Source organism: Lissotriton helveticus, chromosome 12 (assembly GCF_964261635.1).
Source record: "Lissotriton helveticus chromosome 12, aLisHel1.1, whole genome shotgun sequence".
NCBI lineage: Eukaryota > Metazoa > Chordata > Amphibia > Caudata > Salamandridae > Lissotriton > Lissotriton helveticus.
Window position 1 is genome coordinate 545,054,879 of NC_136073.1, and position 13,390 is coordinate 545,068,268.

Here is a 13,390-nt window from a genome sequence, read left to right on the forward strand (position 1 = left end):
ACTTCCATTCCCCCCCTCACCGAGGTCACGCTTCTTCCCCTGCTCCACAAGATAAAGTCAGGCTCCCCCCTAGACTTTGCCCCGGCTCATATTTTGAGAGAAATCTTCCTAAACTGTCCTACCCCTCCCCTCACTCTCCTGAATGATTCATTCAGCAATGGTGTGGTCCCCACCGCTCACAAATTCGCGGCTGTTATTCCCATCCTTAAAAAGCCCGGTGCCGACCCTTCATCCCCCTCTAATTACCGCCCTATCTCCCTTCTGCCCTACTTGGGCAAGGTTCTAGAAACCCATGTTACCAGCACCCTGAGCACCTACGTGGAAGCTAATCACTGCCTCTCCCCTCGGCAGGCGGGTTTTCGCCCCCTCCATTCTACGGAGAAGGTGGTGACCTCAGTGATGGACTGCCTACGCGAGGGCATTGATACCAACCTTCCGCAGGCCCTCATTCTTTTAGACCTGTCCGCCGCTTTTGACACGGTGGACCACTCCATCCTCCTTACCCGTGTCAGGGCGGCGGGCATAGAGGGCCTGGCCCTCGCCTGGCTTGAGTCCTTCCTGAGTGATAGGGCTCAGGCGGTCCATCTAGCTGGTTTCACTGCTGCCCCTCGTGGGGTCGTATGTGGAGTCCCCCAAGGTTCCTCACTTTCTCCCCTTTTGTTTAATTTATACATCTACCCCCTTATTTTTTTGTTACAGCAGCTGGAGGTCACGGTGTTTAACTACGCCGATGACCTCCAGCTTATCTTTAACCTCTCCCATTCTTCCTCCTCATCCCCGAACGTCCAATCCGTCATGTTGTTCATTCAGGATTGGATGAACTGCAACCACCTCAAACTCAATCCGGACAAAACGGAACTAGTCCTGACCGGAGGTGGTTGCAGTCCCTGGTCATCTTCCCACTGGCCTCCCTCACTTGGTGTCCCTCCGATCCCGGTCCCTAAGGTCAAAACCCTTGGTATTTTTCTGAATTCCTCACTTTCTGTTCACTTCCAGGTCAACTCAGTTGTTTCTTCCAGTTTTTTTTCCCTTAGAACCATTAGGAAGATCTCTCGCTTCTTCTCTCTACCCGCTCTAAAGATCATAGTGATGGCTATGGTGCTTTCGTGCCTTGATTACGGCAACATCATCTACAACGGCGCCCCAGCCTATGCCATTCGCCGCCTGCAGCTAGTGCAGAACCAGGCCGCCCGCCTGATTCATGGCCTGCCTAAATTCCATCGCGTCACTCCTTTATTGCAGGCCCTGCACTGGCTGCCGGTGAAAGAACGAGCCTTGTTTAAGCTTGGCTGTACCACCTTTCAGGCCAGAATGGGCACCGCTCCGGAGTTCATCTGCTCCGCCATCATGCCCTACACGCCGGGCAGAGAGCTTCGCTCCTCTCATCAGGCCTTGTTAACTATCCCTCGTTTCAGAAAGAAAAAGGCAGGCGGAACAAAATTCGCAGTTCTCGCTCCTGCGTTCTGGAACTCCCTCCCGACGGAACTCCGTGGGACACCCTCCTACACTGAGTTCCGGAAAGGTCTAAAAACCCTGCTCTTTTCTCGAGCTTATAATGCTTAGTCTTCCCTCTGCTCTTGTTGGCCTTCCTATTATTCAAAAGCGCCATGAAACCGCGTGGTAAAAGTGCGCTATAGAAATATTTTTAAATTCAAATTCAAATTCACAACGTGTTCTTAAACAAAGCAAGCCTCCAGCAGCCCGGGAATTTCCCCTGCTTCTGTATTGATTTGTCCTAGAACTCCTGGAGTCCTGAAAGAACTGTGAGTTCTTAGTGACGTCTTATGTCCACCCTTACGTCAAACTCGGCACCTTCCAGGTATAAATATACCAGCATCTGCCCTAGCAAAACACACGGTGGTTTGGAGCAGATCAGCTATCTACTTGCCCGACGCCCTGCTGTGGCAAGTGCCGAAGGAAGCCGACCCTCCCATTGACGCACTGAGAGAGACGCTGTCTTTTCTCCTGCCGAGAAATCCAGCTCCAGTGTTTCCGGTCACCCTTGCGGGTTGCTGGGAAATCGAGTCCTGAGAACGAGATACAAGACCTCCTTCATTCTATAAGCAAGGTATGGAGCTGATTAGACCCTTAGAGAATTCTTGATTCAGATTCTTGGCAAAACTATATTAACTCAAACTGCAGCTCACTTACTCCTTCCCATGTTTTAGGCGTAGGTTAGGTACACCGGGGTAGGCGTATCTTACAAGCACCAGTTGAGTACGTTTAGTTATGATTTTATCTTTGTATGTATTTTAAACCATTTTAAACACCGTATGGCTCAGGAACCATACCATGCTTTTACAGTATTACTTTGTAATACTCCTTTTACTGTACGCACTTTACTTTATGATAAGTATTGCAATTGTGGCAACTCACTTCTCTTGCATGAGAAAGAAGACTGTTCAATAAAAATAAAATTAAACTCTTTTATTGAAAACGCCCGTCTTTCTGTTTCTCTGCACTTCTGGTGAAACTAAGCATGCACGATTGACTGAGTGAAATAGCTATCTATTGTTTCCGCGACTCTGGAGATATACTCCTTATTCTGGAGGGAGCAAAGTTGTCATGTTTATGCGGTTGTCAGAAACGAATCCCTTCTTGTCTATTCAGGAAAGTTAACACCTTTTTGTTTACTCGAGAAAGTTTCTAGTGGCCTCTGAGCTAGCTGGCATTCATAATCAAGTCTAACATATTCAATAGAGACCTAGTCGACCTCAGTCCTATGTCTAAACTATCGTTTATGTTATTCCAATGCGCAGAGCCTATTGGGAATATAGGAACTACACTACAGTTGCTGTTAGACGGATGGAGTTCCCTTCTTACTGCAGCATTGAGTAAAGGGGTTGGTTGCCGGACTAGAGATCAACAAGAGTTGGCGGCGGTAAGTAGAGCAGAAAGTTCTTTGACATCCAGTGGTCCTAGGGAACGTGCTAGCTGCATGTAACTTTGTGGAAGGCAGGATTACAGTTCCCACAATGACTAGACCATCTACATTTAGGCGATCCCTCGGATGGCCCGATGGTCAGTGATTCTTCAGATACTGACCATTGTTTCAGCCGCGGTGCGTCCATTGGGGCGTAGGGACGTAGCCCCACTAGCCCATGGACCCGCGGCTGTGCAAGGAAATTATAATTATTTCATTTTTATTAATCCTCATGTCCAGGCCGTCAGGAATCGGGGCAGCACCCGGCGTATCCGGGAGTCGGGGGAGTGCTCTGCGCGCAGGGGGGCTGGACTGCTGTGCAGCTTGAGTTGAGTGACAGTCCACGTTACTCAGCTGCAGCAGCAGAGGTGTCCCCATGCTCGAGTGCGCAAGTGAAGCTTGGGGCTGAAACTAGCCCAAGCATGCGCATTGTTGTTCTCCTGCTAGCGAGTGGCCAGGGGGGTGCTGGGTTTAACCAGGCGACATCCCCCGGCGATAGAAAGGGCGACAGGGCGAGCACTCAGTGTGCCCCCCTAGCCAATCCTGGCACTGCATGCAGCGCCAGGATTGGCCATTGACCGCGCAGCAGGGCAGGGCAATCCATTATTGGATGCCGCGCGTGGGTGGCTCAGCCGCGCTGCCTAATGGCCAATCACTGTGTCTGACTTCATTGAGTCATGCAGTGATTGGCCATTACGCGGCGCTGCTGACGTCATGATCTTGTTCTCTACTCTCTCTCTGGGTGGGTGGTGACTCTCGCCTCGTGTGTGCATCAGCCAGCCTGTGCTCTCGAGTCCGTCGATCCGTCGTCGTGTGAAGTGACCACCACTACTTCAACTTCGTCAACTTTAGTAGTTCAGCAGCACTAGTAGTTTCTTTTTTTAGTGAGTGAGTATATAATTCTGATATAGTATAAGTAGACTAATTGTTGTAATAATCTCCAGTCGATAATTTAGAACAACGGCGCTGCCACGCTGGGCCTTGTGCTGCAGCCAGAGAGGCCTAGGGCTCACAACTACAGGGCGAGCTCATTTCGTTTCTGATCAAAACGCCCGTTGTTGACGTGTTATGTTATGTGCCACGCGCAAATTGTACCTCCCACACACACAGCCAACAATTTTGCTCCGGAGACAACATGGTGAGAACCGTCACGGTAAATATTGCACACCAGGGTGGGAAAAAAAATCACAATGTGCATTAACACCAGCGTGGAGTGCAAATTCTGCAGGGTCTGTAATCTCGTTTTGGGCACAAATTGGAGATTGATTGCACCCAAAAGTGGATTTGTAATCCCGCAGTTGGAATCGTGTTTCGGAAGTAGTAATTGTTGACTGTAATAATCTCTCTCTAGACTCTAGTCGATTATTTAGAACGACGTCGCTGCCACGCTGGGTCTTGTGCTGCAGGCTGCAGCCAGAGAGGCCTAGGGCTCACAAGCAACTACGGACTCATTTCCGTTTCTGATCAAAACGCCCGTTGTGAGACGTGTTATGTCTGTGCCAGTGCCACACGCAAATTGTACCTCCCACACACACACACTGCCAACAATTTTGCTCCGGAGAAAACATGGTGAGAACCGTCACGGTAAATATTGCACACCAGGGTGGGGAAAAAAATCACAATATGCATGCTTGTTAGTTTACCAGTGTGAAGAGTTGAGATCCTGGTATATGTCAATGTAAGGACATATTTCCTTCTATACTGCACCTTACCTTTCAGTGCACAGGCATGCAGAATCCCTGTTTGCAGACAGAAGGGGATCGCTCGTACAAGGAGGCTTTGGTTGGTATAGGGGCATTTTTACAGAGCAAATTATTTCTATTTATTTTTATTGCAGCTTTATATAGTGTGAGAACGACCCAAAGATATCAGAGCACTTTACATGATGAGCACCAGGGACCTTACACAAGGACACATTCATTATTTTGGTAGGCGCTGGAGATTAAGTGTTTTGCGCAAAATTACAGAACGGTGAGGCCACACCTAGGCTCGAACACTGTTCCCAGCGCTAAAGTCGGAAGCTTTAGCCGTAAGGCTACATCCTCAGATGAGCTGTAGATGCTCTCTCTATATACTTTCTTTGTTGTCAATACCACAGTCAAAGTGATCCTGGCAGAATCTGGTGGACGTGAACGTGCAGATAACGCAAGCATGACATTGAATTGGCATATTTCAGGCACTTTAAGCTTGAGTGCACATGGTTATTGTTTGTTTACCAGACTCATCAGTGACTAAACAGAGCTTCACAAAATGCTTTGAGGTAATGCTTTACCATGCGTGGCATAGTGTTTCAGTAACACTTCGTGAAAGCTAAACTGTTGCTCTGGCATCCTCCAATTTATGCTTAATGTCAGGTTACGTTAATAGGGAACATATGGAGTGAAATTAATGTAAGGGCATTACTGTGTTAGACTGGGTGCAGTTGTTTTACTATATTAAAAGAGCAAAATCAATGCACTTTGCACAGTATGACTAACAAAACACAGAGACACAGGTCTGTAAAATAAAAGGCAGGGAAATCGACAATTGTGCTCCAAAAGCGCTTGCAAATGGCTGCTTCACCTCAACCTGCCTGATTGTGTCTCTGGTCACTGTCTTGGGTCCCAGGCAGAATATGAGATGCAGGCTCGCATCTGGTAGGAATCATGAAAAAACACTTTCTTCCTTTGATTTTCTTAATAACACCACGTAGTCCTCTGGTTGGTGAGATGCAATTTTGCACTCGATTCTGAGTTCGACACCTCGGAATGGTGAATAACACGAACATATGATATGTTATTCCCCATTTCCCCACTCAGATGTGCAACAAAAGTGCCACTGCCCGCCGCTCCCGGTTCCGTTACTGTGATTTGTGACAATCGCGAGAGACAACACCAGCATGGAGTGCAAATTGTGCAGGGTCTGTAATCTCGTTTTGGGCACAAATTGGAGATTGCTGATTGCACCCAAAAGTGGATTTGTAATCCCGCAGTTGGAATCGTGTTTCGGGTGCTAACAGGAGTTTATACTTAAAGGGGGATTAGCCCCGTAATTGAAACCAGGGCCTTAGATTAGTAATATGAGGACATTGACGCGGCGCTTGGACAGGTTCAACGCGACTCGGGGAGAGCGATAGGAGCGCACGAGGCAGCGAGGCCCTCGTCGCGAGAGTATGGCGGGAGATAGCATCGGAGGTGAAGGGATAGAGAGGTTGGGGTGGGTGAAGTCAGCGATACTGCTGTAGTGATGGAATGGGACAACGTGATAGGGAGGGGGGCATGTGAGGAAGAAGGGTTGAGAGCGGCGATGGGGTAATAGGGAGAGAAATAGTGGAACATTGTCCTTGGTAAAAAAGAAATGATCAAATTTGGTAAAGACGACGAGGCAGGATCGGGAATGGATGAAGTAAAGCGGCGGGTGGGGGCTGGCGGGAGGAATCATGATCCTGGTGGTGGGGTATTGGGGAGGGGGCTGGAGCTTGGCAGGAAGCTGGAGAGGGGGGAGTGAAGGAGAAAGAGGCGGGAAACATCATTTTATGGAGGGAGGCGGGCAAGAGGCTATTAATTGGGGGGGGGCTCAGGGGCTGGCAGAAAAGAGGAAGCATAACATGGAAGATGTATGGCAGGGAGTGGAGAGCGGGAGCATGTTAAGATGTAGGGAGGAGGGTGTTACCAACCGTATAAGCCTCAGACAGTTAGAAAGTCACCCCTCTGTCCACTCTGCTGCACTGAGAGGTGTGTGTGAGGTTTCCTTCAGTTTGAGGGCTGGGCAAGTAACGTTGATTTAGTGTAAATGTTGCTGCCGTGCTGTGAATAGGTTTTCTGAAAAGTAACGTGCGTGCGTGACACATTTAGGAAATGTCTCGCATAGATCGATTGAAAGACATTTTGAGCAGGTAAAAGTTCGAGTCAGGCCCATGTCAGGCAGAGCTAAACACGAGTGTCTCTGCCCAGCCCCACCTGCCTTTCAAAGGCATGTTGTTGTATTATTAAGCGCCAGCCTGGCCACTGATGTGTTCTAATGTTGATTTAGACAATAATGGTGATGTAACGAAACTGGTGCTCAATGTCATGTAAAGCGCTCTGATACCCGATGTCTCGGGTCTACTTCGCTATATAAAACACAAAATAGAAACATCAGTTGTTGGCCTATATATGTAGGTGCTTTGGCAGTCTGCCAGACTATGTTTGTGGTCCCAGTAGTGAAATAGCAGCAGGCGGCAGCGCAGAAGGTTAATGTGCCTGCTGCAAAGAACATATACCTGATGCAGATCACAAAATGCATATGATGTAAATAGGTCAGTGAGTCACTGCTTTTGTCAGAGAGATCCTTTTGTTACTTGCAGTTCCTAACTTAAAATCCTAACATACAGGGCGAGCTATTAACTGTCATGTAAGAGCTGCATGCAAAGTGCAAGGAGAAAATTGGAGCGTTATGTTTTTTCCCCACAGTCTTTGTTTCATTACCCTACTGTTTCAAAAATAAATTGTTATCTTTTCATTTTCGTCACCTGACAACCTGAAACATTACCGCATTTGGGGCAATTTTTCAGCAAACAACACGAGTACCCCAACCTCCGTTGCTGCTCTTTGACCCCGGCTACAACCCAGCAAACACCAGTGTTAACGGTAAGGAAACTGATGCTATATATATTTTTACATGGGAGTTAGGGCTATGTATGTGGTCACTCTCCAGGCCCTCAAGCAGTGTCTCTTTCAGTGCCTCCAGCAACTACTATGGCACAGAGAGGCAGGAGGCAGTACGGCTGTATTTTAGCAGTCATTTTGTGGAAAGGGGAGCTGTTGGAGATGTATTACGATAATGCACAAGATATATGTATTTATACTGAAATTTCATATTATTGCACTGCACCTTATACGTTGTACTTTGATTATTGACAGGTTTCTTTAATATATATATTGGTAAGGCCAGCAACACACCATCATGATACAGTACAAGAGCTTATTGCAAGGTCATTCCAGGCACGGCCACTTGAACAAAAACTACAGATAAAGCAATTAGGACTTCATCAGCCTGAAATAAACCTACAACAAACTACACAGGACAGAGGAAAAATGTCAAAGCGTACATTCTCAAATGCCTGGTACACAAAAGCTGATTGGCTTACAGGGTGCCCTATAAAAAATGCTCTGTTCTGCTTCCCCTGCTTGCTGTTTGGTGGCGACTTTTCTTGGACACATCAAGGATTAGTTGACTTGAAGCATATATCTGAAAAAATAAAGAAGCATGCACTCACAAGAAATCATCTGGAAAACCTGACAAGACTGGGAATCTTGGGGGAAGACGCACCAGTTGAGCAGCAGATAAATGAGGCATATCGCAAATCCATTCAAAAACACAATGAAGCTGTTGATAAGAACAGACAAAATCTATCCAAGATCATTGATTGCATTTGTTTCTGTGGTGCTTTCAAACTGGCATTGCGAGGCCATGACGAATCAGAAACTTCCACAAAGCCTGGGATCTTCCGAGGCCTAGTGGATTTAATGGGTATGCAACGTTTACAACAAAATTTTTACAACGCACTACCATTACAACGCAGGTATTACCACGCATACCATTACAACGCATTGCGCTGGGGGGCGCTCTAGGGTAAGTAATAAGTTTAATTTTCTATCCAACACCTTCCCTAGTGTCCACGGGGACTGGAGTTGGAATAGAAAATTATACACACCACTATCCAGCACCTCTAAGCGCTATGCGTTGTAACGGTATTCGTTGTAAATACCACGTTGGATAGGTATGCGTGGTAAAAGTATGCGTTGTAACGTCATACATCCATTTAATGTCAACCATAGACAAGGATTTGGAAACATATTTAGCACGTGCTACAGTCTTTAAGGGCACCTCTAATACAATACAAAATGAACTCCTTGACTTTATGCTCAAAATTATAAGAAGCCATATTGTGCAAGAGTTGCGAAACACAGACTTTGTGGCTATTCAGGCTAATGACACCACTGATGTGGCCACTAAAACACAGTCCGTGTTAGTATTTCGGTACCTTGACAGTGACAGAAACGTTGTGGAGAGGTTCTATGGTTTCACACATTTAAGAGACTCTAGTGCAGCAACCATCACTGAAGCTATACTGTGTCAACTGAACTTAATTTTCCCGGACCTACCTCAAAAACAAAAACTTATCGCACAAAGCTATGATGGTGCGTCCGTAATGAGTGGAAGCCTTAGTGGAGTACAGAAACTAATTTGAGATGTGTACCCTAATGCTCGTTTTGTGCACTGTTACGCCCACCAACTCAATCTTATTATGCAACAGGCGGTATCAAAGATCAGAGAGACACGAGTTTTCTTTCAGGATATCGGAGGCATAGCAGCATTCTTCACACGTTCCCCCAAAAGAACAGAAGCCCTTCATGAGATTGTGGACAAAAGCGTACCAAGGGGATCCTCAACTCGTTGGAACTTTCACATTCGTACAGTCAACTTAATCTTTGAACATAGGGAGGGCCTTGAGAAATGTTTTGTCGCCATAGGATCCAGAGAAGACTTTGATTATACAAGTCAGAATGAAGCCCATGGCTTTATTAGAATACTACAAGACAAAGAGTTCCAGTTCTTACTGTTTTTATTTCATGAAATAATGCGTGATGTTGATACGTTATACGATCAGTTACAACGAAAAGACATAGATACTGTCTCTGTGAAAGCCGCTACATCTACATTTGTACAAAAGATAAAGAAAGTGAGAGATGGGGTTGACGATTTAGAGAGCAAACTGCCGGAGCATTCTATTTTTGCGAACCGCAGGCAAAACATCACCTCTCTGGTTCGAATTGGAAAGGAGATATGTGACATTGTAATTGTGCAGGCACAAGAACGTTTTTCATTCACAAAACATTTGGTGAGTGCCACTTTATTGCAAAGTAAAGAGTTTGCAGAATATGATGAATCCTTCCCTGAGCGTGCTCTGAATCAGGCTGTGGAAGCATATCCTATGCTCAAAAAAGAGCAGCTGAGAACTGAGTTAACTGTACTCTACGGAATGCCTGTGTACCGGAAGGCCACAAGCGCCTTGACTTTGTTGAGTTTAATTCATAAACTCCATATGGAAAACTCACTTACAGAGACAGTGACTTTACTAAAAATTGTGATTACAACTCCAATGACAACTGTAGAAGCTGAACGATGTTTTTCAGCCTTGAAGCGCATAAAGACATTCCTCAGGAACACCATGCTAGAGGAAAGACCTAATGCTTTGGCGATGCTCTCTGTAGAGAGCAAGCTAGTTCAAAAAATACCGGACTTCAACATGAAAGTAATTGATAAGTTTGCTACACTGAAAGACAGACGTGCTGATTTCATTTACAAAAAGTGAATGCTGCTACTTGTTTGATGATTAAAAAAAATACTGATTGAGGTACTCAGAAATGCATTGTTATCTCTGTTTTTAAACGTTTTGTAGTGTTTGTTCTATTTGGAGACTACACAGATTTTACTGATCAAATGGCATATTAAGTACATTTTTTGTTTCACCTTAACACTATCGTGTGGAAAGACATGCGTGATAGTCGCATGCGTTCTAATGGTAAAGGTAAGGCGTGGTTCCCAATGCTTTGTGAAGGCTGTTTCCCAACTGCTGTGCAACTTCTTCTACTCTTAGAGCTGAGATTTCCATGAAAGTCTTATAGTCTGAATTCAGCACCTGAGCATAATAGGACGGAATGTATGAAGCTCTGTGGTTATACTGAATAAGCAGCTACCTATGTTATGCCATCTATTAATGTAATAACTGCACTTTCACAATTGCTTTATTAACCTTCCTGCTTTCTCAAATTTGCTTGAAAATGCACGATTTTTCTTCTTCTTTTTTCAAAATTTTCTTGGGGTTGGCCCCCCAAACCCCCCTTTTGGGGTTCGGGATCGCTCGCTGCGCTCGCTACGGTTCTGTATGCAAATCACTTTGCGCCCCACCACTTTAAAATGTCACCCACCGCCCCTGCATTGTTTTACCCGTAGTTTGCAGGGCACAAGTGCCACTTGTTCAGGGGAGTCTGAGGGTGTTTTAGGCTTCCACAGGGGTCCCTCTGTCTGGGGGAACCAAGAGATAGCCTAGGACGAGCATCAGGCAGTTTCAGGAAAGTTGCCACAGGTGCAGGGTATTTCTCATTTGCTTAGTGAAAGTCCTGTTGTCGCTGGCACGGGTCTATTCTTCTGTCCTCTTTGATGCATGCAGATTGTTCAGTACTGAAATTCTGGTGTCGGGGGTGTCACTTAAATACTAGATTTAGGGAAGTTAAGAGTGTGGGAGTTAGTAGGTAATGGGCTGCTAGTCCCTGCAGCTAGTCTGCCTCTGAGGACACCTGGGGCATGGGAGGGCTGTTTACTCCTCTGTGAGTCAGCCCTGATGCATATCCCACTTCACTTGGGAGGAGGGAGGTGTGATCTCCTTCTTGCCCAAGCCTTTGCTCCAGACTCCTGTGAGTGATCACACTGCCTGGCAGGCGGTCAGAATCCTGTCTTGGCAGCAGCAAACATGGAAACTTTGTTTTGCCAGCCAGAGCACAGAGAAGATGGGGCGACTTGTACGGTTACCACCTGGGTGCATGTCACATCGTCCTCAGCAGGAGGTTCGTGTCAGGGGTGAGAAGGCACGTTGTTTGATACCAAACACAACATATTTAGGCGTTACCATAATGGAACTGCCAATCTCGGATTTGCCTGGGTGCCACCCCATGTTATCGTATAGACCATGGGTACCCACAAACTTTCTCTCGGGGGCCAAGTTTACAGTGTGGTTTGTGGCCGAGGGCCGCACCGGTGGGGGCGGGGCTAAAGCACAAAAATGTTTTGACCATGAGGTTGAACACAGGTCCCTGCAGCAGACGCCTTCGTCCACTGAGCCACCAGACCCGGCATACACACATCTCTCTCTCTCTCTCCCTCTCTCAATCTCTCCTCCTCTCTCCCCCCCTCCCTCTCTCTCTCTGTCTGTCTCCTTCCGTCTGTCTGTCTCCCTCCATCTGTCTCCCTCCCTGTCGCCCTCCTCCCTGTCTCCCTCTCTGCCTCCCTCCCTCTGTCGCCCTCCCCCTCTGTCTGTCTCCCTCTGTCGCCATCCACCCTCTGTCTGTCGCCCTCCCTCGCTCTGTCTCCCTCCCTCTCTGTCTCCTTCCCTCTCTCTCCCTCTGTCTCCCTCCCTGTCTCTCTCTCCCTCCCTCTCCCTCAGTCTCTCTCCCTCTGTCTCCCTGTCCGTCTCCCTCCCTCCCTCCGTCTCCCTCCCTGTCTTCCTCTCCCTCCCTCCCGCTCCCTCGCTGTCTGCCTCCCTCTCTGTCTCCCTCTCTGTCTCTCTGTTTCCCTTCCTCTCCCTCCCTCTGTTTCCCTTCCTCTCCATCCCTCTGTCGCCCTGTCTCCCTCTGTCGCCCTGTCTCCCTCTGTCACCCTGTCTCCCTCCATCTGTCTCCCACCCTCTCCCTCTGTCTCCCTCCCTCTGTCTCCCCCTGACTGCCTCACTGTCTCCCTCTCTGTCACTCTCCCTCTGTCAACCTCTGTCTCCTTCCCTCCCTCGCCTCCATCTGTCACCGTCTGTCATCTCACCCAGTGTGCGTGTGTGTCAGCCCTTAGCCCGGGCTGAGACAGCTTCCTGGACACACACAGCCGCACCCGAGTACTTCAAAGACCATTTACATGTTAATGAGGATTTGTTGTATCTCACCTCTTAGCGCCCCTGCATCTCCATGCTGACAATCACTGGAATCCCCCGGCCCCCACAGAGCAGAGTCTCTCAGAGACGGGCTGCTGCAACCCGCAGTGTTTGCTAACACTATTCTTTTTTTTTTTTTTTTAAACACAGGTAGGATGTCTTCAAGGTCCGCGGGCCGCCAAGGAAGGCTTGCCGGGCCGTACTATGAGTACCCGTGGTAAGACCATCTATCACTCATAATGTTTAATGGAAATGGGCACTATAGGGTCGTACAAGCTTGCACTTACCTGGTCACACCTTTGATATAATGCACCGTGCCTCCTCAGCTTTAAGAGTCCTTCCTTAGAGGTGATTGGCAAATACCCAGAGATAGCACATGGATTTTGCCACACATGGTGAGGGCAAAGTCAAGTATGATCAGTTTGCACTGCTCCTGCAGTCTGCAATGGCTGGCCTGTCTCCCTTCCTCTCACTCCCTCTGTTTAATCTTCAAAAAACCCAGACATGCACATGTCACGCCCTTATTGCAGGACCTACACTGGCTTCCGATTATACAGAGACCTAAATTCAAAAGCCTCTGTATTGCGCATAAGGCCATTCATGGCTTAGCTCATAGCTATATTAAGGACCGACTGACCAACTATACTCCGAGCGGGACTCTTCGGTCAGCTGATGCCTGCTACCTGGTCTGCCCCCGGTTTAACCTTTCGTCCATGGGTGGTAGAGCTTTCTCGACCACAATTCAGGCATGGAACAGCCTTCCGGTTAAACTACGTAAGGAAACAAATCTCCTTCCATGCAGGAAGAGA

General features: G+C 47.5%; 1 protein-coding gene across 2 annotated transcripts; it reads left to right on the forward strand.

The window, feature by feature from the left end:
* Nucleotides 1–568: 568 nt before the first annotated feature.
* On the forward strand, nucleotides 569–10,284 carry LOC144798505 (zinc finger MYM-type protein 1-like). Of its 2 annotated transcripts, XM_078669424.1 has the most exons (3): nucleotides 569–2,881; nucleotides 7,455–7,530; nucleotides 7,804–10,284. In XM_078669424.1, the coding sequence occupies exon 3, from the start codon at nucleotides 9,192–9,194 to the stop codon at nucleotides 10,257–10,259; it is 1,068 nt and encodes a 355-aa protein (XP_078525550.1). In that variant the 5' UTR covers nucleotides 569–2,881; nucleotides 7,455–7,530; nucleotides 7,804–9,191; the 3' UTR covers nucleotides 10,260–10,284. The 2 variants fall into 2 exon arrangements, with proteins under 2 accessions (XP_078525550.1, XP_078525549.1); XM_078669423.1 differs by lacking the exon at nucleotides 569–2,881 and having other exon boundaries at nucleotides 6,461–7,530.
* Nucleotides 10,285–13,390: the final 3,106 nt, after the last annotated feature.

Coding starts and splice junctions, on each gene's coding strand:
- LOC144798505 (XM_078669424.1), top strand. CDS start 9,192: ATGCAACAGGCGGTATCAAAGATCAGAGAGACACGAGTTTTCTTTCAG.